The sequence below is a fragment of the Salvelinus sp. IW2-2015 genome, linkage group LG4q.1:29 (genome assembly GCF_002910315.2).
Source record: "Salvelinus sp. IW2-2015 linkage group LG4q.1:29, ASM291031v2, whole genome shotgun sequence".
Lineage (NCBI taxonomy): Eukaryota > Metazoa > Chordata > Actinopteri > Salmoniformes > Salmonidae > Salvelinus > Salvelinus sp. IW2-2015.
This window is the reverse complement of record NC_036842.1, coordinates 32385143-32411894: the sequence shown is the minus strand read 5'-3', so window position 1 is coordinate 32411894 and position 26752 is coordinate 32385143. Positions and strand designations below refer to the sequence as shown.

At 41.2% G+C, this 26752-nt stretch overlaps 1 protein-coding gene across 1 annotated transcript; it reads right to left on the bottom strand.

The window, feature by feature from the left end:
• Nucleotides 1-1519: 1519 nt before the first annotated feature.
• Nucleotides 1520-26470, bottom strand: LOC111961827 (neuropeptide FF receptor 2-like). Its single transcript, XM_023984389.2, has 6 exons — nt 26235-26470; nt 21698-22054; nt 6686-6785; nt 6396-6516; nt 5471-6241; nt 1520-3777 (listed from the first exon to the last, which is right to left on the bottom strand). Exons 2-6 carry the CDS (start codon nt 22044-22046, stop codon nt 3760-3762), a joined length of 1359 nt encoding a protein of 452 aa, XP_023840157.1. The 5' UTR covers nt 22047-22054; nt 26235-26470; the 3' UTR covers nt 1520-3759.
• Nucleotides 26471-26752: the final 282 nt, after the last annotated feature.

The window sequence follows — 26752 nt, the reverse complement described above, 5'->3', positions numbered from 1 at the left end:
AGCTATATAGCCACATATAGAAGCACCCACGTGATGCATTCATGATTTACTATGTCAATGGTGTTGTGAGTTCACATTAAAGTTGCATTAGCCTACCAGGAACAGGGTTTGAGAGCCCTGGCCTATGTGATGAGAGCTAAACACATGCCTGCGAACAGATGGGGAGGTGCAGGCTGCACTGCCTTAGCCTTGTATCAAGTGATTTACCTTTCAACGAGGCACAGTATGTGGAGAATTAAGAACAACAACAATAACAACTGTAACAGCAGCAAACATGCAGAGTACTTTGCTAGGTTTGATTAAGCCTTAGCAGGCACAGGTGGATGTGATTTGGCAATGTGCCATAGGAGGGCCGTGAGTGTGTAATCCTGCAGGATTAGTTGAGAGACAGACAAAGATGGGAAGAGAGAGGATAAAGGAGAGAGAGAGGGAGAGGGAGGCAGAGAGGGAGAGAGAGCAGCAGAGAGAGAGAGAGAGAGAGAGAGAGGGAGAGAGGGTGGCAGAGACGGAGAGAGATAGCAGAGAGAGGCAGAGAGAAAGAGATAGAGAGGAGAGAGAGAATGAGCGAGAATGAGAGAGAAGAAGGAGAGTGCAAGTCTCAGGGTTTTCATTGACAGCGTATACCGTATACCTTCCATGTTCATCCATTAGGATTAAAAACATCTGTGGATTAAAAAGGTTTGCAAATGCGGTGGATTCATTTATTTTTGACATTTGTTTCATCCCCTTGTTTTATCTGTAGCCTGGTCTGTTTATTTTGGAATTAGGTATTATTTAAATAGAAAATTCACAGAATCCATTAGCTTAGCTAAAATGGCTGGAATCGCTACAGGGTTTACTGAACTGAACAGCCACACTTAACATGCCATAGATCTTATACACGTGTAGCTGCCAGTTTATTACCCTGTAACAGAACCATATAATACCGTTAGTAGGCTATAAGTAGACTAGGTGTGCAATTATGCAGTAGCACTTCACTTCACTTTCCAGAAATGGTAAGTGCTACTACAGTAGGTTCAGTAATTATAATGCTCTGTGCCATTCCTATGAAATGTGTTGCCAACAACAAGGGCAATGTGGTGAATTCCATGTCTAAATGTGGTGGAGTCCTTGTCGAATAGACAATAATAGAACTTTATTGAGTCCCAGGGGGCATTAAGATGGAATTACTTTTATACCACTTATGTATATGACTACTAGCCAAAACTCAGAGAAGGATGATGAAACTCTAGGAACTATTTGAGCTCTCTAAAACCCAATTGACTCCATACTCCTCTTATAAATATCAAGCACAGTCCAAATCTCACAGCAGACTTGTTATACTATTCACTATTCTCTATGTTTCATCTCCAGACATAGCATACAGTAGGTTTCTGGATTTTGCTGGTGAACAGAACATTGATATATTGAAAAAGTGATGTGAAACTGATAAGTGAAAATTCATTTCATGGTGAATTACAAGTCCCTCAAAGCATACATTCGTTCACAAACTCACTGACTCAAAAACGTATTTTCCATGTAGATTTATAACATGTTTATTTTGAAGCCACAATGTTCTCCTCCATCAGCAATGATAAGCTCACACAGAGTACAACGCATTTACGCAGAAGCCCAGTAACACAACATAACAACCCACATGAAAAAATAGTACAGTTTACTATAGAATACTACAGTACTTACTATAGAATTCTGTGGTAAACTGTAGAATACTATACTACACACTGTAGTATACCTCGAGCATGTGTAGTACTTACTATAGAATGGTGTAGTATACTGTAGAGTAAATGTATAGTAAATACTACAGTATACTACAGACCACAAAAACACCACAGCAAATACTATAGTATTGTTCACAAAAACACTAGTCTGCAAAACACTTTAATACTACAGTAATATCTGCAAAAACACTACAGTAATTACTATAGTATACATTCAAGTATTTGATTTGCATATACACTGCCCATTAACCTATATCCCAATGTGTGCCACCCATACGAAACCTACATGCCAAGTATAGACCATATAATGTGTTCCCTACAGTTTATAAAAAAAGAGCAGAAGCTCTGAATCCTACCTACATGTTATGGAAAATCTGCTCTTTGAGTATTTTGTCCAGTAGGTTTCCTCAAAGACAAAGACCACACTGCTATGTCAATGATATAACAAAAGCAGTATTGTAAATACTACTGTAATGTCTGCAAAAACACTACAGTAAATACTACAGTACTTTAGTCTGCAAAAACACTACAGTGAATACTAAACTGTTTTTAAATGTGGGAACATAGCACAGCCTTTGACATCTTCAAAATTAAATAATTTTTAACTGGTTTATTACGATTACTTAGCAGCTGTAAACAGTTCAAATGATTGTACAATCTCAGAGGCTGGGTGGACTCATCTTCAACCGATAAGCTGAGGTATGTATTTTTTATGTTACACATTTCTTGAACCAGACAATCACAACACCGCTATTGTGGCAATACTTCATGACAAATCACAGCCCTGTCAGTCTCATGACAACGACAGACAACCTATCATAACATTTGATGACATTTGATGACTTTGACAGATATGATACAGTACATCATATATTTATACAACAAACCCTTTAATACAACAAACCCTGTTCCTGTAGGTTTTTGCTCCAACCCTACTTTAGCACACCTTAATCTGATAATTAGCTGGTTGATAAGCCGAATCAGGCTATACATCTGGGGTTGGAACGAGAACCTACAGGAGGGTATCTCTCCAGGAACAAGTTTGAAGAGCCCTGGTCTAGATCCATAATTCCCTGTTTCCTAACAGTGTCGTTGTGTCGACTGACATAACTGTGATGTTATGTTACTATGTTAAGACACAGTGTAGCGTGGGAACTAGAAACCATGATGGAAGTGAAATATTAGGCTACCAGTTATTTTCCACATCATAAAGGTTTTCCAACATCATAAAGGTTTTCCAACATCGTAAAGGTTTTCCAAAAGAGTAAAACATGCATGAATACAGCTACTGTATTTATATGACATATAGATTCCTTAGCCTCCAAATTAAGTAGGCTGTAGTCATAAAGTAATATTTTCTTTGTTAACAAGGATCAGTAGTCAGAACAACTATTCCTGTTCTGCAGAAAGTTTACGATATTTTGGCACACAGAAAAGCAGCATAAAATTCTGGTGCAAGACACTCATCGTTAAAAATTAATATTCACAATCACTATTAAAATACAAACAAAACAACATAAAATAATATCCTTCACTGTATCTCATAAGTACACTGCTTAATTGTTGGTCGTTGTTTGGTTGTTTCTATTCCCTTTCATTCCCAGTCCTCTTGTCTGTTTAAGTGTGCAGCAGCAGGAGGCATCTCTCATCCCTGCATGGTCTCTTGTCATGTTTGAATCAGTCCCAAGGCAACTGAATAGGCACGTCACTGCGTTAGCCTCGGCTCTGAGTGCCCCTCCCTTTGACTGAGAGGTGTGGAGCACAACAAGTGTCCCCCTGCATCCATCCACCCTCCCACTCCCCTCTTTGACTGAGCATAGCCCAGCAAGAGGCACAGGTACTCTATTGTCCACCGGTAAGGATGAATCCATGCATATCATGTGACATTCAATAAGATGTCCCTCTTAAGTCTGAGATGTCATTCTTAAATGTCACCAGTCAGTCATGACCCTAAAGAGCCATGAGGAAATTGATGTCCACTGGCTACTGCACGGCTGAATGAAGGTTGACTGCACCATTTCTTTGTGACATTAAGTGTGTCTCATAGGTCATATATAACCTGCGGAAGGGAAAAAAAGGAGAAAATGCGCCCCCTTAAACATCAGTTGAAGAACAATATGTCCTAATTATGTTTTTCAATACAAAAGAGGTACTGGAATGGAAGATTGTGTATTTGGTGCAAGCAAATGGAATGCAATGTTCGAGACAAGACAATCAAAGTGCAGTATGATACAAGATGATGCTCAAATCAAATCTTTCTTACATCTATAGTTAATGTTGTCTTTTCCAATCAGACTTTCCCCATAGAGAGATTGGCATATAATTGAACATAATCAAGAATTGTGTATAAAAAGAATTCCCTGTTAATCATCTTCCCTCTTCGCCACAATCAGTGTCTCTGTATGGATTAATCCACCATCCACTAAACACGGACACAATAATGAAACATATTCATGACATTCAGAAAGAGATGTTTAGACAGATTGTAAATACTTCTGCTAAGCAGAGATGTGCCTGCAGCGTAAAAAATATTGTGCTAGTTTAGTGACAGGTAGCCTAGCGGTTAAGACTAAAAGGTCCCTAGTTCGAATCCATGATGTGACAAAGTGAAAATTATTTCAATGTCCCCTTGAGCAAGGCTTTGCTCCTGTAAATTGCTCTTGATAAGAGTGTCTCCTAAATTATGTAAATGTTGCAACTATTTGCATCAGCTTTTTGAGTATTTCCAAGATGAGGTATTCGTATGTATAATATACTTATCATTTGGTGTTTCACAAGTCCAGCATCTAAAAAATGCCTTAGATCCAACTTAATTTGATCAATTCCAAAACTGTTATCTGTTAGATCTAGTTAATATTTTTGATTAGTTACTTTCAGTGATTGTGTCTTATTGTGTTAACATTGATTTATGTTTTTGATTATCAGTCATTTTAACCCACTTTCGCAGGCATTGTTGAGCATAGTGCTCAATCCACTAGCAGTAGAATACGTGGTGGTAGAGCTGCAAGCAGTGTGGAATGTTGCATTTGCCTCGGTCATTAAGGGTGGTGCACATGACATTGTTGATGTTGGGAATATGTTGTGTCATCGGCTTTGATATCCGTGTACCATGATCCAGTACACCTCAAAGCACAACAAACTGCTTAATACTAATATAGAAATATAGTTTTCTTTCTTCAAACATGCATATAATATTGTGTAAAAGTGTCATGAAGTCTAAAAAATTGGAATTACCCACAATCCTTTAAAAACGGGGCCACATGGCAAGTTGTTGCAAGAATTTAGGGAATAGGGTGCCATTTGGGACGCAGCCTGTATCCTCTGTGCTCAGTGCAGGGTCTGGCTCCTCTGGCCGGTCCCAATGGGCAATGGCACGTACAGTTACAGTACATGTTAAAATTCAGTGTTTAAATCTGGGATATCTTCTCCAGGGACACATTATGTGGGTGTGAGGGTCTTCTCAGTGCAGCGTCTGCCTCAAGTTTCTATGGCAGGTACAGTATGTGTATTCTGGGATACCTTCCGCATTTCCTGAATGTCTATAGCACAGTATGGGTATTACAGTAAATGTAACAGTACATGTTTAAATGTCATGTTTAAATCTGATACCTACTCCAGGTTATCTGAATGTCTCTCTATGGCATGTACAGTATAGTATGTGTGTTACAGTATGTGTGATTAAAATCACATCTTTAAATCTGTCCACTACATGTCCCAATACAGTATGTTTGAAATGTTCAAATCTGGGATACCTTCTCCAGATCCTCCATGATCAGATCCTGCTCCTTCACGTCGCTCTCTGACGATCGCCCGCCGGATGTCCGCCCGACAACTTCCTCCCGACCCAGCCCCTTCCTGTTCACCAAAGCCAATTCTGACCCCCCTGAGCCGGGCCCGGTGGGCAGGTGCAGATTCGCTGGTAACACTGCATTGCCTTGGATACGATGCGAGTAGGTCTTCTGGCGCTCCATGACTGCGGAGCACAGCTGGAATTTAAATGCGGCCTGGAACCCCCGTCGGAAGTTCTCATTGAAGAAGCCGTAGATGATGGGGTTGACGGAGGAGTTGAAGAAGGCCAGCCAGTGGGCCAGCGGGTACACGTAGATGTTGATGATGCGGTGCTGGCTTGCCGTCAGGCTGGCGTAGTCGCTCAGCATCATCAGCGTCCACAGCGGGAGCCATGACAGGATGAAGAGAAGCGCCACTACCAACAGCATCTTGATCACCCTCTTCTTCTTCTTTGACTGACGGTGGTTGTCCAGGCTGGGTTTTGTCCCACCGCTGCTGCCACTACCACTGCACCCGCCAGAGGAGGGTACAGCCGTCTTAAAGAGGGTGAATCCGATGCGGGCGTACATGATGACAATGAGTGATAATGGGGCTAGATAGATGTTAGCGAATAGGACGGTGGTGTAGATCTTCCTCATCTCTTGATTGGGCCAGTTCTCACGGCACCAGTAGAAGGGGCGGGTGTTGTTGTAGCCGTCCCCCAGTAGGATAAGGACACGCTGCTCCTTGGTCACCTTGGAAATATAGTCACAATAAAGAAAACAGAAAGGGATGAAAATGTGTCTGATGCTTACGCTTTACATTGATGTTAAACTTGACATGTTGATGTGTCCCTCTCAAATCCATTGATTAACAAAACCTGACATGCACCAGCATTAGACAGTGTACCTGGAGCATGACCCCTGAGGGACACATTATGGAGATAGCCAGCACCCAGATGATGATGATGATCAGTGTGGAGGTGGAGATTGTCAGCTTCTGCTTGAAGGGGTACACGATGCAGCGGAACCTGTTCAGACGGGAGGTGAGGGGGGAGGAGAGTATAAGAGCATTCTGTAAAATGTCTGTATTGTGAAATTGTCTGTTGTGCTGTGAAATTGCGTTGAAATTGTCTAAACACACACAAACACGCACAATTAATTTAATAAAATGATTTAATCAGTTGAAAGAAACCTCACCTATCCACAGCTATTGCCACCAGAGTAAAGACTGAAGCTGACACTGATATGCCTTGAACCATCCCACTCAGCTTACACACTAACCTCCCAAAAGGCCAGCCTGTCAAAAGAGACATATTTAGAATATACAAGAAAGGAGATATCTGGGACAAATAATGAGTCATGTGAAATAGATTCTGAGGTTGAATCTCTATTCACATAAAATGTTATTTGTCAGATACGCTGAATACAACAAGTGTAGCCTTTAACGTGAAATGCTTACTTACAGGCCCCTTTCCGAACAATGCAGTTAAAAATTAGAAAATTAACAAAGAAATAAAAAGAAAATAGAGACACAAAATAACACAATAAAATAACAATAACGAGGCAATATACAGATTACATACAAGGAGTAACGGTACCGAGTCAGTGTACTGAGGTACGTGGTAGTTGGGGTGATTGATTGAGGTAATATGTACATGTAGGTTTGGTTAGGTGATTGATTAATTGAAGTACTATGTACATGTAGGTAGTGGGTCGAAAAGCAGAACATCCGGGTAACCATTTAATTAACAATTCAGCAGTCTTATGGCTTTGGGGTAGAAGCTGTTCACAAGCCTTTTGGTCCCAGACTTGGTGCTCCGGTAACGCTCTGCGGTAGCAGACTGTGACTTGGGTGGCTGTAGTCTTTGACATTTTTTCCTCTGACACCGCCTGGTATAGAGGTACTGGATGGCAGGGAGCTGGGTCGTACGCATAACCCTCTGTAGCGCCTTGCGGTTGGATGCCGAGCAGTTGCCATACCAAGAGGTGATGTAGCCAGTTAAGATGCTCTTGATGGTGCAGCTGTAGAACCTTTTGAGGATCTGAGGGCCCATACCAAATCTTTTCAGCCTCCTGAGGGGGAAAAAAGGTGTTGTCATGAATGGGGGGGGTGCTCGGCCTTCCGTTTCCTGTAGTCCACGATAAGCTCCTTTATCTTGCTGACGTTGAGGGAGAGTTTGAGGGTCAGCGTAGATTACCGTATTGTTGCCTAACCTCACCACCTGGGGGCGGCCCGCCAGAGGGTCCAGTATCCAATTGCAGAGGGAGGTGTTTAATCCCAGGGTCCTTAGTTTAGTGATGAGCTTAGAGGGCTCTGAGCTGTAGTCAATGAACAGCATTCTCACGTAGACATTAATTTTGTCCAGGTGGGAAAGGGAAGTGTGGAGTGCAATAGAGATTGTTTCATTTGTGAATTTGTTGGGGCTGTATGTGAATTGTGGGTCCATCCTTTCAAAGCATTTTATGGCTGCAGATGTGAGCGCTACGGGGCAATAGTCAGTTAGACACGAGTACTTTGATAGTCTGCTTGAAACATGTGGGTATTACAGACTGGGTCAGGGAAAGGTTGAAAATGTCAGTGAAGAAACTTACTAGCTGGTCAGCACATGCTCTGAGTACGCGTCCTGCTAATCCGTCTGGCCCTGTGGCCTTGTGAATGTTAACCTATTTAAAGGTCTTACTCACATGGGCTATGGAGAGTGTGGTCACACAGTCGTCAGGAACAGCTGGTGCGCTCATGCATGATTCAGTGTTGATTGCCAGAAGCGAGCATAGAAGGCATTTAGCTCCTCTGGTAGGCTGGCGTCACTGGGCAGCTCGCGGCTGGGTTTCCCTTTGTAGTCCATGATAGTTTGCAAGCCCTGCCACATCTGACAAGTGTCAGAGTAGGATTAGATTTTAGTCCTGTATTGATGTTTTGCCTGTTTCATGGTTCATCGGAGGGCATAGTGGATATCTTATACGTGTCCAGATTTGTGTCCTGCTACTTGAAAGTGGAAGCTCTACCATTAGCTCAGTGTGGATGTTGCCCGCAATCCATGGCTTCTGGTTAGGATATGTACGTACAGTCACTGTGGGGACTATGTCGCCGATGCACTTATTAATTAAGTTGCTGACTGATATGGTAAACTCCTCAATGCCATTGGATGAATGCCGTAGCATGTTCCAATCTGTGCTAGCGAAACAGTCCTGTAGTTTAGCGTTCGCTTCATCGGACCACTTCCATTTTGAACGCATCCCTGGTACTTCCTGTTTGAGCTTTTGCTTGTAAGCAGGAATTAAGAGGATGGAGTATTGGTCAGATTTGCCAAATGGAAGGCAAGGGAGAGCTTTGTATGCATCTCTGTGTGTAGAAAAGAGATGACCTAGAGTTTTTTTCACCTCTAATTGCACAGGAGACTTGCTGGTAGAACGGAGGTAAAACGGATTTCAGTTTCCCTGCATTAAAATCCCTGGCCACTTGGAGTGTCGTATTTGGGTGAGCATTTTCTTGTTTGCTTATGGCCTTTGTCGAAGACATATTTTATCAAATAATTTCTCTAATGATTATTACGTGATTAAACGAATCATGTAAATGTAATTAACTAGGATGTTGGGGCACCAAGGAAAATCTTCAGATTACAAAGTTATAATTTTCCTAATATAACTCAATTAGTCTTCAAATTAATTAATTATTCTTTACCTCACGTTAGTCTCATTCCAAACGTCGTAAATTGTTGGTTATCTGCACGAACCCAGCCCTTACTATGAATCATCCATACACCAATTGTCTTAATCATTTATTTACTAACTAACTAAATAATCACACAAATGCACAAACAAACAAACAGTAGATATGGTTACAAGGAAATGATAGGGGAGGTTCCCTAGTGGGCTAAGCCGATATGACGGCTTGGTGGACAAAGGGAAGTGGGTGTGGACTGAGAAGGACGGGAAAGAAAAAAGAGTCACTACACAGTTGATAATTATATTAATTGAAATGCTAATCCTTTGCACATGAACGCTCACTCATTCGGGAATAATTGCAATCAATATATATTTACGCTCAGTGTGTCGTCGTGATCTCTGTTGGAATCGTTCGTCTTTCTGTTGGAAAGTTCATCCAAACGCCTCTCTGCTTCCCTGGAGTTTTTCGTGGTTAGAATAGATACTTCGGGTACCATTCAGAAATGTTCTTATAGAATAGATGTTTCGGCGGTTGTCAGTCTTCGCATCCCAGGTTAACAATTTCTAGCTGTAGACTAGTAATTAGTATCGAAGATTTGCTCTCATTCTGTCAGGATCGATAGTCTCAGAGTTCAACCATTTCCACACGTGTAGCCAATGCTCCACGTGATATGGTTAGGAAGTCAACAACCATTACAACATTAGCTTATACAGAGATTTTTGTGGTCTAAACTCAACCTTTGCCCCCTCGGTGTCCGAGGTACGCATGGTCTGAAGAGGATTTCTTCAGGTGGGGGTTTTATTCGTAACAGTAGAAAAGGGCTGTCCCATGAGCCAGATCATGTCTGTGCTCATGGGGGCGGGCCAATGACTTAGTTAAACTTTAAAGGGAATACAATTCTCTCACATTAACCGTTTAAAATCACATTACATCATTTCACAAATAGTTTAATCTTTACTCATTCATTTTATACAATAATTAGACGCAAACCTCATAACGGAGGCTCCTGTATAAACAGAGTTATGGTAATGTGGCTGTATTGTCTTTCATGAGGTCACAAACATGAAACAAAACGGACCGGGTCGTAGCTGGCTTCTCCACCAACCGTTTGCACATTCTCCAAAACATGGATATTGTTCAGTTCTAAAGTTCTGTCATGTAGAAGGAGTTCCTTTGCTCTCTATGTGTCTCTTCCTGCATGGCCAGGAGGAGAGAGTCTCCTCCAGGAATTTACGACCTGAGATAACAGAACCTGGGTGTAGGAGGGAGAGAGGGGGAAGCCACTCGCTATACCCAAAGAGGGACACGTCATGACACCTTATACAGCTCGTTCAGTGCGGCCTTAGTGGCAGCATATATTTGTGGTGGTAACAACAAAAGAATATTATGAAAAAGATCATAAGCATTAACAAAAATGTATAGGGACTGAGCAAGGGAATACTTGGAAAGACAAGCGATTGGAAACTGTGTAATAGACGTTGGGCAAACGTAGATAGCACTCTAAGCACTAAGTTCATGACTTTGTCACTTTAAGCAAGTGCTGTAGGTATAGAAGTAGCAATGGTTGACGCTCTTGGACTGATTTTATCCATTGGACCTATCAGCTGTCAGAATATGACCATTACAGTAAACACAAACATTCAAGAAAATAACCCCAATACCACAAACAACATGTTAGCAATACTATCACAGAGAAAGTGTGGAAAGTGTGTGACATGTTATAAAGTTGTTGGCATGCAGGATTGTTATGGTTAGGGTTACTGTGGTTAGAGTTGAGCCAGAGGGTGGACATGAAGCTAGGGTTAGGGTTGTGGTCGAGGGTTAGGGTTGAGTCGGAGTGTGGACATGAAGCTAGGGTTAGATTTAGGGTTGTGGTTGAGGCTAGAAAGTTTGGAGTTGCGATTCTGCCCTTCAGTGTTATTTTTTTTTTAAACACTTCAGGAAAGGTGATACCTAGTCAGTTGAACAACTCAATGCATGATAGATTTTATATTTCAAAGACACATTTTATACCTATAAAACCATTGTTTTAAGTGTTTTATTAAGTACTAAGTATAAGCATGTCAGACTCCTCTGTTTTGGAGTCAGATCCAGAGATGGAGTGTCAAGCCATAAAATGTGAGACCTGTGATACAGTATGTTCACTGTAGTGAAAGCAAAATCATTTACTGACTTAAACAATTAAGAAGAGAATGGATGCTGTTTTTGATGGAACCAAGGGAATGAGCCAGGGTTCTCCATGAGATTTGGTTTCTCTCCTGTAGCTACTGAGGATACTACCTTGCACCACTTTCTCGTTTTAACACATCAGGAGGTTGAAAAGATTTGGCACAGGCCCTCAAAATCGTCAACAAGTTCTTCAGCTGTACAATTGAGAGCATATTGACTGGCTGCATCACTGTTTGGTATGGCAATACACTGACCTTGAACGCATGGTGCTACAGAGGGTGGTGCGTACGGCCCAGTACATCATGGGGCCGAGCTCCCTACCATACAGGACCTCTATATCAGGTGGTGTGATAGGAAGGCCCAGAAAATTGATAAAGACTCCAGCCACCCAAGTCATAGAGTGTTCTCGCTCCTTCCGCACGGCAAGCGGTACCGTTGCCTCAAGTCTGAGACCATAGGCTCTTGAACATCTTCTATCCTCAAGCCTCTCAAGAAACTACACTGGACTTTGTGCAAACTAGAAACTGCATATCCTGAGGCGGCATTTATTTAATTAAGCAAATCTGAGGACAATGTGACAGAAGATTTATCCACACATTGCCTGCACTACTCGCTCATCAAGAATTCTAAACCATTGTTACTCCCCCTTCCAGGATGGCTACAAAGCCCTCCCCCGCCCTCCCTTCAGCAAATCAGATCACACCTCCATTCTGCTCCTCCCTTCCTATAGACAGAAACTTAAACAGGAAGTACACTTGGTAAGGACTGTTCAACGTTGGTCTGACCAATTGGAATCTATGTTTCAAGATTGTTTTCATCCCGCGGACTGGGATATGTTCTGGGTTACCACTGATAATTACATTGACGTATACACTGATTCTGTGACTGAGTTCATCAGGAAGTACATATAGGATGTTGTTCCCACTGGGACAATTAGAACTTATCCAAACCAAACACAGTGGATAGATGGCAGCATTTAAAGACGGCAAGGTGACTAGGAACATGGACGAGTACAAACAGCCCAGCTATGCCCTCCGTAAGGTAATCAAACAGGCAAAACGTCAATACAGAGACAATGGCTCAGACGTGAGACGTATGTGGCAAAGACTCCAGTAACAGGGAAAACCAGACACATCGCCTTGCTCCCGGATAAGCTAAACACCTTCTTCACCCACATCGAGGAAAACACAGTTTTGCTGATGAAGTCCATCATTTGTCACGAGAACTGTGAGCTCTCATTTTCCATGGCCAACATGAGTAAGACATTTAAGTGTGTTAACCCTCACAAGGCTGCCGGCCCAGACGGCATCCCTAGCCGAGTCCTATGGCCTCTCCCCTGAAGCCCTTCTCTCCCTGGCTCTCGCTCTGGTAACCCAGCGTCCATTCTTTTGCCATCGCGTGGGCCCCAGCCGACCATCTCATTGAGTAAGTCTCTGCTCTCTCTTTGCTTTTGCTCTGCTATTGAGGCTTGTGTTTCAGATGTGTTATAGACTGTGATTTCTAGTGCTAGCTGGTTTAAAGTAGACTAGTTGGGCTCTGTCTTTCTGCTTTGCTGACCGTGGTGGTTTCTGTGTGGATTTATCAGGCATTTTATTGGATCTGAATCGCTGTCATGCACCTGCCCAATGGTAGTGGTGTAAAATTCTTAACAAAAAATATTTTCACTTCCAAGTGGCGCAGCAGTCTAAGGCACTACATAGCAGTGCTTGAGGCGTTACTACAGACCCAGGTTCGATCCCAGGCTGTGTCACAACCGGCCGCGACCCGGGAGTCATATTGGGTGGCGCACAATTGGCCCAGCGTCGTCCGGGTTAGGGGAGGGTTTGGTCGGCTGGGGCTTTACTTGGCTCGTTGTTCTCTAGCATCTCCTTGTAGCGGGCCGGGCGTCAGTTGAATGGTGTTTACTCCGACACATTGGTGCAGCTGGCTTTCGGGTTAAGCGGGCAGGTGTTAAGAAGCGCGGTTTGGAGGGTCATGTTTTGGAGGACGCATGACTTGACCTTCGCCTCTCCTGAGTCCGTTGGGGAGTTGCAGCGATGAGACAAGATCGCAATTGGATATTACGAAATTGGGAAGAAAAGGGAGGTAAAATTATAATAATAAAAACATTTACCAATACTTTAAAGTACTACTAAAGTCGTTTTTTGGGGTATCTGTACTTTACTTTACAATTTATATTTTTGACTACTTTTACTTTTACTTCACTACATTCCTAAAGAAAATAATGTACTTTTTACTCCATATATTTTACCTGACACCCAAAAGTAATTGTTACATAATGAATGCTTAGCAAGACACAAAATTTTTCAAATTCACACACTTATCAAGAGAACATCCCTGGTCATCCCTACTGCCTCTGATCTTGCAGACTCAGTTAACACACTTGCTTTGTTTGTAAATGATGTCGGAGTGTTGGAGTGTGCCCCTGGCTATCCATACATTTTTTTTAAAGAACATGGTGCCTTCTGGTTTGCCTAATATAAGGAATTTGAAGTGATTTATACTTTTACTTTTGATACTTAAGTATATTTACAACCAAATACTTTTAGACTTTTACTCAAGAAGGATTAGACTGGGTGACTTTCACTTTTACTTTATTATTTTTTTATTAAGTTATCTTTACTTTTACTCAAGTATGACAATTGGGTACTTTTTCCACCACTGCCCAATGGCTCCTCTCTTTTCCTCCTGTTTGCACTCTGCCCTGGATTAGTATGGTTTCCTCTTCCCTGTTCTTTCCCAACCAAACTACTCCGCCTTGATCTTCACCGCCTGAATAATAACTATCGGCTCTCCTCTGATGTCCTTATGCCTTCCACTCATTGGGCATCCTATGTACAGTTGAAGTCGGAAGTTTACATACACCTAAGCCAAATACGTTTAAACTCGGTTTTTCACAATTCCTGACATTTAATCCTAGTAAAAATTCCCTGTCTTAGGTCAGTTAGGATCACCACTTTATTTTTAGAATGTAAAATGTCAAAATAATAGTAGAGAGAATGATTTATTTCAGCTTTTCTTTCTTTCATCACATTCCCGGTGGGTCAGAAGTTCACATACAATCAATAAGTATTTGGTAGCATTGCCTTTAAATTGTTTAACTTGGGTCAAACTTTTCGGGTAGCCTTCCACAAGCTTCCCACAATAAGTTGGGTGAATTTTGGCCCATTTCTCCTGACAGAGCTGGTGTAACTGAGTCAGGTTTGTAGGCCTCCTACAAACCTGTGGGCTTTTTGTGGGCTTTTTCAGTTCTGCCCACACATTTTCTATAGGATTGAGGTCAGGGCTTTGTGATGGCCACTCCAATACCTTGACTTTGTTGTCCTTAAGCCATTTTGCCACAACTTTGGAAGTATGCTTGGGGTCATTGTCCATTTGGAAGACCCATTTGCGACCAAGTTTTAACTTCCTGACTGATGTCTTGAGATGTTGCTTCAATATATCCACGGAATGTTTATTTCTCATGATGCCATCTATTTTGTGAAGTGCACCAGTCCCTCCTGCAGCAAAGCACCCCCACAACATGCTTCAAGGTTGGGATGGTGTTCTTCGGCTTGCAAGCCTCCCCCATTTTCCTCCAAACATAACGATGGTCATTATGGCCAAACAGTTATATTTTTGTTTCATCAGACCAGAGGACATTTCTCAAAAAAATATGATCTTTGTCCCCATGTACAGTTGCAAACCGTAGTCTGGCTTTATTTATGGCGGTTTTGAAGCAGTGGCTTTTTCCTTGCTGAGCGGCCTTTCAGGTTATGTCGATATAGGACTCGTTTTACTGTGGATATAGCTACTTTTGGACCCGTTTCCTCCAGCATCTTCACAAGGTCCTTTGCTGTTCTTCTGGGATTGATTTGCACTTTTCGCACCAAAGTACGTTCATCTCTAGGAGACAGAACGCATCTCCTTCCTGAGCGGTATGACGGCTGCGTGGTCCCATGGTGTTTATACTTGCGTACTATTGTTTGTACAGATGAATGTGGTACCTTCAGGCGTTTGGAAATTGCTCCCAAGGATGAACCAGACTTGTGGAGGTCTACAATTTTTTTCTGAGGTCTTGGCTGATTTCTTTTGATTTTCCCATGATGTCAAGCAAAGAGGCACTGCGTTTGAAGGTGGGCCTTGAAATACATCCACAGGTACACCTCTAATTGACTCAAATGATGTCAATTAGCCAAACAGAAGCTTCTAAAGCCATGACATCATTTTCTGGAATTTTTCAAACTGTTTAAAGGCACAGTCAACTTAGTGTATGTAAACTTTAGAGCCACTGAAATTATGATACAGTGAATTATAAGTGAAATAATCTGTCTGTAAACATGGTTGGAAAAATTTCTTGTGTCATGCACAAAGTAGATGTCCTAACCGACTTGCCAAAACTATAGTTTGTTAACAAGAAATTTGTGGAGTGGTTGAAAAACGAGTTTTAATTACTCTAACCTAAGTGTATGTAAACTTCCGACTTGTATTTCCTGAGCTTTCTTATCTCTTAGATATAGGACAAACATTTGAAAACCTTATTCCTTATGATAAATTTTTTACTATCTTTTTTGTCATTTATGAATGTGTAACTCAATGTCCTAAAATTCTAAATTAAATAGCTAAATAATACATTATATGACCATCTTAAAGCAATGCCATATGTTAGCTTAGTGCAAGCAACTTATTATGTGACCTGTTAAGCAAATTTGTACTACTGAACTTATTTAGGCATGCCATAACAAAGGGATTGAATACTTATTGACTAAAGACAATTCAGCATTTCATTTTCTATGAATTTGTAAAAATTTATCTGATGATTTATGCATACGTACTTTGGATGGTGCCCTCATTGATCCTGTCCCCACTTGTAAATATATGGGTATCTGGATTGACTAAAAGTTATCTTGCATGTTGATAAGTTAGTTAAGAAATTAAGAATTAAACTAGGCTTCTTCTATAGCAGGGATAGGCAACTAGTTTCAGCCACGGGCCATCTTTGAACACAACTAATTGAACACAACTAATCCCAAAAACAGATTGTATTTGAAAATAACAATAATTTCTGACCTTGATTACGGTGAGACATTATCTATTTTTCTATTTGTGGGAATTCTTGGGAACAGATTTCCTAAATTAAACTCACTCTAGCTGAATTCCTGATGATTGTAGTCTTTTTTCTTGTATTTGGGTGTTTCTCCCATTCTTCTCAGTAGATCCTCTCAACCTCTGTCAGGTTGGATGGGGAGCATTGTTGTACAGCTATTTTCAGGTTGTGCTACAGAGTTGTTCAATAGGGTTCAAGTCCGGGCTCTGGCTGGGCTACTCAAGGACATTCAAAGACTTGTCCTGAAGCCATTCCTGCGTTGTGTTAGCTGTGTTCTTAGCGTCATTGCCCTGTTGGAAGGTAAACCTTTTCCCCAGTCTGAGGTCCTGAGCATTCTGGAGCAGGATTTCATCAAGGATCTCTCTGTACTTTGCTCCGTTCATCTTTCCCTCGATCCTGACTAGTCTCCAAGTCCCTGCCAATGAAAAACATCCCCATAGAATGATGCTGCCACCACCATGCTTCACCGTAGGGATGCTGCCAGGTTTCCTCCAGACGTGATACCTGGCATTCAGACTAAAGAGTTCAATCTTGGTTTCATTAGACCATAGAATCTTGTTTTTTCATGGTCTGAAAATCTTTAGGTGCCTTTTGGCAAACTCCAAGCGTGCTGTCATGTGCCTTTTACGGAGGAGTGGATTCTGTCGTGCCACTCTACCATAAAGGCCTGATTGGTGCAGTGCTGCAGAAATGGTTGTCCTTCAGGAAAGGTTCTCCCATCTCCATCGAGAATCTCTGGAGCTCTGTCAGAGTGACCATCGGGTTCTTGGTCACCTCCCTGACCAAGGCCCTTTTCCCCCGATTGCTCAGTCTTGGTGGTTCCAAACTTCTTTAAGAATGGAGGCCACTGTGTTCTTGGGGACCTTCAATGCTGCAGAAATGTTTTGGTACCCTTCCGCAGATCTATCCCTTGACACAATCCTGTCTCTGAGCTCTACGGACAATTCATTAGATCTCATGGCTTGGTTTTTGCTCGGACATGCACTGTCAACTGTGGGACCTTATGTAGACAGGTTTGTGCATTTCAAAATGATGTCCAATCAATTTGATTTACCACAGGTGGACTCCTATCAAGTTGTAGATACATCTCAAGGATGATCAATGGAGGCAGGATACACCTGAGCTCAATTTAGAGTCTCAAAGCAAAGGGTCTGAATAATTATGTAAATTATTATTAATTATGTAAATTATTATTATTATTATTATTATTATTATTATTATAAACATTTCAAAAAACCTGTTTCGCTTTTTCATTATGGGTTATATTGTTTGGGGGGAAATGATTTAATACATTTAAGAATAAGGCTGTAACGTAACAAAATGTGGAAAAGGTAAAGGGGTCTGAATACTTTCCGAATCCACTGCTGACACTGGAGATACCTTTAATCTCCACTGGGTTAAATTAATTTGCCTTCAAAATGTTTGCCTCTCGTGGAATGATCGATCTCCAAAAGTCCTTAAATTTTATGGATTAGGTCCCTCTGGGGCAGAGCTCTCTAACCCGGTTCCTGGAGAGCTACCATCCTGTAGGTTTTCGCTCCAACCCTAATCTAACCTGATACTAATAATTAGCTAGTTGATAAGCTGAATCAAGTTGGTTACAACTGGGGTTAAAGTGAAATCCTACAGGAGGATAGCTCTCCAGGAACAGGGCTGGGAAGCCCTGCTCTAGGCAATTCAGGCGGATGCTTTTTTACTGTGTTTGTTTCATATCATTGTGTTTTGTTTTTCGTGTTTGCTTTCCAAATGAGGTGTATATATACACTGAACCAAAATATAAACGCAACATGTAACAATTTCAAAGATTTTACTGAGTTACAGTTTATATGAGGAAATCAGTCAATTTAAATACATTCTTTAGGCCCTAATCTATGGATTTCACATGACTGGAAATACAGATATGCATACAGAAATACAGATTCCTTAAAAGAAATGGGCCTCACAATGGGCCTGAGGATCTAGTGACGATATTTCTGTGCTTTCAAATTGCCATCCATAAAATGTAATTGTATTTGATGTCCGTAGCTTATGCCTGCCCATACCATAACCCCACCTCCACCATGGGGCACTGTTCACAACGTCAGCAATCCGCTCGCCCACATGATGCCATACACGTGTTCTACGGTTGGACGTACTGCCAAATTCTCTAAAACGATGTTGGAGGCGGCTTATGGTAGAGAAATGAACATTCAATTGTCTGGCAACAGCTCTGGTGGACAATCCTGCAGTCAGCATGTCAATTGCACACTCCATCAAAACTTGAGACATCAGTGGCATTGTGTTGTGTGACAAAACTGCACATTTTAAGGTGGACTTTCATTGTCCCCAGCTCAAGGTGCACCTGTGTAATAATCATGCTGTATAATCAGCTGCTTGATATGCCACAACTATCAGGTGGATGGATTATCTTGGCAATGGAGAAATGCTCACTAACAGGGAGTTAACTTCTTCTTAATAGGGGGCGCCATTTCCACTTTGGGCAAAAATAGTGCCCAAATTAAACGGCCTCGTACTCTGTTCTAGATCATATGATATGCATATTATTATTACTATTGGATAGAAAACACTCTGAAGTTTCTAAAACTGTTTGAATTATATCTGTGAGTAAAACAGAACTCATTTGGCAGGCAAAGTTCCAAACAGGAAGTGAAAATTCTGAAATGGGTCTCTGTGACAGGCCCTGCCTATTCAATTGCCTTGTATTTATGGATATGTATGCACTTCATACGCCTTCCACTAGATGTCAACAGGCAGTAGAATGTTGAATGAGGTGTCTGGCCTGATGTGGGACCGAATGAGAGCTTTTGGAGTGACAGGTCAGCCATATTGGCAGTATTTTGCTGCGCACCTGGGAGCACCATATCATTTTCTGCAATGGGTTAGGTAGACACAAAGAAATGCTCCGTCTGGGACGTTATTGGATACATATGAGAAAAACGTCATAAAGATGGATTTTCAACTGAGTTTGACCAGTTTATTCGACTTTTATTATGAATTTTGGAATTTTTCGTTCCATGCGCCAAACGTTCATGAACATGTGCGCTCCACTATGCTAGCCAAAGTTGCTAATTCGACAGAAGAAATGGACATTCTAAAACAAAACAACGATTTATTGTGGAACTAGGACTCCTGGCACTGCATTCTGAGGAAAGTTCATCAAAGGTAAGAGAATATTTATGATGTTATTTCGTATTTTTGTTGAATATGTGGACTCCAACATGGCGGAGAATGGCTGAGCGCTGTCTCAGATTATTGTATGCTGTGCTTTTTAATAAAGTTATTTTTTTAAATCTAACACAGCGGTTGCATTAAGAACCAGTGTATCTTTAATTATTTGTCCAACATGTATTTTTCAGCAAAGTTTATGATGAGTTTTTCTGTTAGATTACGTGACTCCAAAAATTCTCCGGAAATTTTGGTGCTATTTGTGATGATGGCTACGTTGTAAAACCCAGATTTGTAGCTATAAATATGCACATTTTTGAACAAAACATAAATGTATTGTATAACATGATGTCATAAGACTGTCATCTGATGAAGTTGTTCAAAGGTTAGTGATTCATTTTATCTCTATTTGTGGGTTTTGTGAAAGCTATCTTTGCGGTGAAAAAATGGCGTTGTGTGTTTGGCTATTGTGGTGAGCTAACATAAATATATATTGTGTTTTCGCTGTAAAACATTTTAAAAATCGGAAATGTTGGCTGGATTCACAAGATGTTTATCTTTCATTTGCTGTATTGGACTTGTGATTTCATGAAATTATATTATATGATATCCTTGTGGCGCTAGGCTGGGCTATGCTAGTGAGCTTTTCTGATGAGGATGATCCCGGATCCGGGAGGGGGGGTCCGTAGAAACAAATTTGTGCACATCATTTGAGAGAAACACGTTTTTTGAGCATTAACAACATTTCTGGGATCATTTATTTTACATGTTGCGTTTATATTTTTGTTCAGTGTAGATAATAATGATATACTATAATTGCGGTTAAACTAGGGTTAAGCAGGAGTGTGGACATGAAGCTAGGGTTAGGGTTAGGGTTGTGGTTGAGGCTAGTATTAGGGTTGAGCTAGAGCAGTCCTTCTCAAATAGTGGGGCGCGCCCCCCTCGGGGGGCTCGATGCGATGTGACCCCAGGGAACATGCTTTTTTTTGCTGCAGGGAATTGTTTTTTTTGTTGCACCGAACAAGAGCACACAGCACAGAGCAGGAGATATGAAGTGCAGATAACAAACCCTTAAGAGACACCATGGAAAAATATTTAACAGGGATGAAAAGAAAGGCGGAGAGAGACGGAGATAATGAGACAAACGTAAGTCTCCCGAAAGCTAAGACGAGGAAATATGACGACGCGTATGTAGCGCTTGGCTTCACTGTGACTACGGTGGGAGACGAGGAAAGACCGGTATGTTTACTGTGTCTAAAAATGTTGGCAGCGGACAGCATAAAGCCAAATAAATTAAGGCGTCACTTAAAGACATTACACCCCAATCACGCTGATAAGCCATTTGAGTTTTTTCAGCAAAAACGTGCCGAATATTGCCAACAATCGTCCCGCTTTGTGAATGCTACTTCAGTAAACCAGCGAGCACTGTTAGCATCATATAAAGTGGCGTACCAAATTGCTCAGTGCAAAAAAAAACACTCCATAGCAGAGGAGCTGATACTACCTGCAGCATTAGACATGGTCTCTGTCATGCTGGATGACGCAAGTGCTGCAAAAATAAAACTATCACTTCCTCATTTTGATTTAAAAAAATCAGCAAAAATGGTTTTATTCATTTTTGTTTTATAGGTCAAAGTGTTTCATATATTGTACTCCTGAGTTAATGTTGCTGATCAATTTGAATTTATTATTATTTATTGATAATATTTAATTTAATTTTTCAGTATCAAATGGTAAAAAAATGCTTACAGTTTAAATAAGGCTTGAATTATTTTTTACATTTCAGGCAAATCGATGCACTTTAAGTCTTTTCTGTTACAGACTAAAAAACAATGTTAATAAAGTTATTCTTTGTAAGTTGATCTATATCTTTCTTTTTTGTTTTCTTTAATGTTAATAAGGATACAATGTTATGCAGAGGTGTACTTATAACAATTTTATAGACAAATGAAACTATTTACAGTCGCGGCGGAGAGTTGGGGGGCGCGAAATGGTTACTTCTTCCTAGGGGTGGCGTAACAGAAAATAATTGAGAAGCACTGAGCTAGAGTGTGGACATTAAGCTTGGGTTGGTGTTGTGGTTGAGGCTAGGGTTAGGGTTAAGAGGACTTTGGCTACTAACCTGTTATGATGTTGTCCACCAGGGTAGTTGGCATGCAGAAGATGCCCACCAGTAGGTCACTGATGGCCAGGTTGAGTATAAAGAGGTTGGTGACCGTCCTCATGTTCTTGCTCCGCAAGACAATGAAACACACAACACCATTCCCCACCATGCACACCAGGAAAATGAGCAGGTAAGACACAATGAAGACTACCACCACCGAGGGCTTGTGGAGGTAGAGGTCCACGTATGTGATGTTCTGTTGGTAGAATGGGTATGGGGGGTGCTGGAGGTCCCTGGATGAGTTGAAGAAAGTGGTGTTCCAGTCTTCTGTTCTGTTGGAGCTGATGGAATCCAGAGTGTGCGTCATGGTGGAATCTGAGGACAGAGAGAGTGAGAGAGAGAGTGTGAGAGAGAGAGAGAGAGAGAGAGAGAGAGAGAGAGAGAGCGAGAGAATGAGTGAGAGAGAGAGAGAGAGAGAGAGAGAGAGGAGATATGGTAGTTTTAGTTTGTGGATTTCTTTCTTTGTGCTTTTCAGACAGTGAAATTATTTGTCACATTGGACACCTCTAGAATATATTGTAGTCATTCACAAAATAACAGTCTGGTTGAGATGGTGTGTGCACACCCTGACCATAGTAAGCTGTTATTCTCTGTGTTGGTTGGGCATGATAGTGACTTGGGAGGGTCATCTAGGTGAATTTGAATGTCTATGGTGGCCTGATATGGTTCCCAATCAGAAGCAGCTGTTTATCGTTGTCTCTGATTTGGATCATATTTAGGTAGCCATTTCCCCATGGTTATTTGTGGATTTGTCTATGTTTAATTGCCTGTCAGCACATATTGTGAAGCTTCACGTTTCGTTCGTTATTGGTTGTTTTTGTTGGTTGTTCATTTATTAAAAAGGAATATGTACGCCTACCACGCTGCACCTTGGTCTCATCAGAACGACGGTCGTGACAGTGCGCTTGCTTCCTTCTGTTTTTTTATTTCTTTTTAATTCTACTTTAAAAGCCATCTTTCTATGGTGGGTGGAACCTTGAAGGCACTTTCCATTGACATACATGCACCTTATGTGAATAACCTTCTAATGTATGTACATGTGTGTGTGTGTGTGCTGTGTGTGTGTGTGTGTGTGTGTGTGTGTGTGTGTGTGTGTGTGTGTGTGTGTGTGTGTGTGTGTGCAACAGTGGATGGGCGGAGGTGTAACCTTTCCAGTCACATCAATAAGATTTCAATGACCATGACCGTGTGCTGAGACCTTGTTAGAAACATCCCCTTGACAAAGTCATCCAATCAAGAGAGCCCATACTTAGACAAGTTAGAGCCTTTACAATACCTAGGTAATAACAGGCAACACCACACTCACAGGAAGTGGATATTGATTGGTTATTACGTATAAAACACAACATAGTCTCCAGAAATCCATAAGAACCATTTTCTGCCTTGATGATTGTGTGATGATTCAGTCAACTATATGCCGTCTCTCACACACACACTCACTCCCTCACTCAAACACACACTCAAACACAGATGACAAAAGAATGAGCGAAGTGAAAAATGTCAAGGTATTTTTGCTAGTGATTATATTCTGCAGGTGTGCTAGTACCCTGCTGAGCACCATGGCATCAAAACGTTATTCATCAATCACATCAGCTCTGCCTCAAAAACGGTCAAAGTTTCTCCTCAACTGGAGAGAATAACTATTGACTTCAAGCTCCTTTCTCTCTGAAGTTTCTAACCTGCCAATGATTGATAAGTGGCCTAAGCTCCTTTGGGCTTTTGTTAATTAACTTTCACATGTGAAACATTGACAGAATTGACAAGTTTTTTTGAAGTCCAAAGTACTGGAAGCGAGGAATTTTAATTGGATGGAGAACAAATTCCACCAACCTGGGAAATTAACAGCTCATTTCCAGGGTCAGTGCACCTGCAACACCTCATAACTCAAACTACAGGTGAGAGATCTGCTGATAAAATTTACTCTAGTAATCATTCTGAATTTCAATCAGCATATTCTCCAGGGATGTCTCCTGGGCAGATCTGGGTCCAGATGTTCAATCCCAGTGCTAGGCACTTGTTTTTTGTTTTAAGCCTTTCCCAAACCTTAACCCTTAACTCAATCACTCGGAATTAATGCCTAAACTTAAGTTTAACCCTATCCCTAACCTTAACCCAGTGGTGTAATGGGGATATACGCAGGTATGCGTCATATACCCACTTATTTTTCAGTGGGCATTGCGTATGCTCACTTCTTAATCCTCACACAAAGTAGAGTAGTGGAAGTATATGTCATATCAATTAACAAGGCTGATAGAACAGATCAGAATGTTTAGCTTAACATGTTGATAAACTATTATTTCTTCACATTTTAGGCGCAGCAATGTACACACGGCGGTAGGCCTACGCGTGAACGTTCCAAAATGCAATTGCAAATGTGCATGCGAGCGGTTTCATGGACAGAGATGGAAATATTCTTTAGAAATTTAGAAAGAGGGGGTGTTTAAAGATGCAACAACTATCATGGGTTGCTAATATGATTAGGATAATGCCTTTGGCTGCTAGACAATGAAAGAAAGTTTAAAGAAAACATTTAGAACAGGAGATTTTGGCTATGGGCTATTTTGAAGCAAGGCAAGACATGACTCATAATATCAAGTAAACCGTCCAGGTGTCAAACAATTAAGGAACAGGACAAATATAGCGACGCTAATGATAGACCTGACTGTTTTCTGGTAGATGGCAAGGCTTTCCCAAAAACGTCCCTTTTAAATGTTAACTAGCTACAAAGTAGCCTCTGCCTACCTGTCACAATATAATTTGCATCAATCCAGTGGCCATTTCTTTTGCAAACTCCTTCTCATGTTCAATAGAAACACTGCTAATCAAACAACAGTGCTAAGTGCCTGCACAATTGAATTAAAAGGCAATTAAATAAAAATATAGAGAATTCTTAGATTTTTTCAGAGACCTCAAAAGTGGTCTGCTGATGTTGTTCAAGCATTGTCATGGTATTATAGCATACAATTGTGTCGTATTTCTGTATAAAAAAAAAGTGTGACTTGGAGAGCAAAAACCTGAAAAAATTGGAGGAAATCGGAAATCTGAATTTCTGACTCAGTTTAAAGCCTACATTTTCTGTTTCAATATTAGGCCTACTATTAATCTACTTGCACATTACAGCTTGGGTTGGCCTGACTGTGAAAGACCAATTTGTGATTTTTATTTTAGGTCATTCAGATTGTGTCACTCTTTCTCGGGGGGCTGGGCCCCTGAGTGGCGAAGCGGTCTAAGGCGCTGCACCTCAGTGCAAGAGGCATCACTACAGTCCCTGGTTCGATTCCAGGCTGTATCACATTCGGCTGTGATTGGAAGTCCCAGAGGGCAGCGCAAAATTGGCCCAGCGTCGTCCGGGTTTGGCAGGAGTGTGTTCCTAACTGTGTTCTTAACTGACTTGCCTAGTTAAATAAAGGTTAAATAAATAAAGGTTAAATAAAAATAATTCTCATAGAATGTTTCACACAGGGAGCCTTTAATTCGCTGGACAGGCCGTTTGGAAATGTTTGGCATAATTAGAGTATACTGACAGCTTGACTGACAGCTATGATATGGCACCACATGGTATAATTAAAACGTCCAGCCATGGCTTAATTTTGTGACAGCTAAGATATGGCACCACAATGTCCAGCCATGGCGTAATTATGTTGCTGCACGGGTTGGCGTTTTATTTGGAGATTAGGTTGTCTGTAAACCTCTTCAACCTCCAGTCAACAACTAGACAAAACCAAGACCAAGATATTAAGGTAAACAAGCAGGATGACTGAGCAGAAGTAAGTCATCCTCCCTCTGCACGTATACAGAATGTCCGATGTGAACAAATCAAGAGAGATTTCATTTCAGAACCTTGGACAGCGGGATAGCGGCGTTCCGAGGTTCCAACCTTCAGCACCACAGGTCAATGGATAACGACAGTTATGGAAATAATTCAAATTCTACTCATGTAGATGTTAATTCAATATGTAATGAAATGTTCATATTTAATTACATTCACATAAACTCAATTTCAGTTCCTGAACTAGCTAACTATAAACTAAATTGAATTGTGCCAATCTCTAGCATTAAATGATGTGGATGGGAGAAGGTACACTGCTATACCATCTGCCATTGTTCAGAAAGATCAGTCCTATACACTGTAGGCCAGCCCTCTGCTCACTGAGCTCCGTCAGTCAACTCTGCAAGAGTTGAGCAAATGACACGAATATTTTAATTTGCAGTTGCAATCAAGCACGGTCAATAATTAGGTTGATTATTGACCACGGGACGGGGCAATCTGTATGCATTTCAAATAAAATAAAGGCAAAGTCTTTTTCAATAGGCAGGCTAATGCATTGATGATTGATCATTATTTTCTAACATACTTCATGTAATTATTAAGCTATTACAATTTCTGCTCACATTCACTCCTAAAATATGCTTTTGTTGTATTAACCTAATGAAGATGTGGTATTATTATTCGATCAGCAAATCCTTAAAAAAAGAAAAACAAGAAAGATCTTACCTTGGGTAACTTGAAAAAGATGTCCAATGTATATTTCCTTCCAAAATGTGAATATGGAAGACTCAAAAGTCCAAAGAGATGTACGTGCGCCACTTGTTAATGAGAAAGCGTTGCTGTGAAGATGCTCCGTAGCCTACATCGCGACGACCGAGAGGACAGACACGGACAGAGTGCTGTTGCTCCACGCGCTGTGGCACAAATAGCTAAATCCACTAACAAGCGCAAGAAACATTGAATGGGGTGGGAGGAGGCGCGCAGAGCGGGTAAGTAAAGTGCGTGCCACCCAACGCCCCACTGTTTCTCGCGCAACAAGAGGTTGCCCAAAGAAGGAATTATAGAGGAGAGCAAAGGTGACGAGATCACACCAACTGCGTGGGTGGTGGTGGTGGTGCTGTAATTCAATTAAATGTCTCCAATTAAAATGCAATTGCCATATGTAGCACCATGCAAAAGCAAAAACAGTAAATATCGACTTTTAAGCATCTCACAGTATCTGTCTTCGAGTTCATGCTTATTGC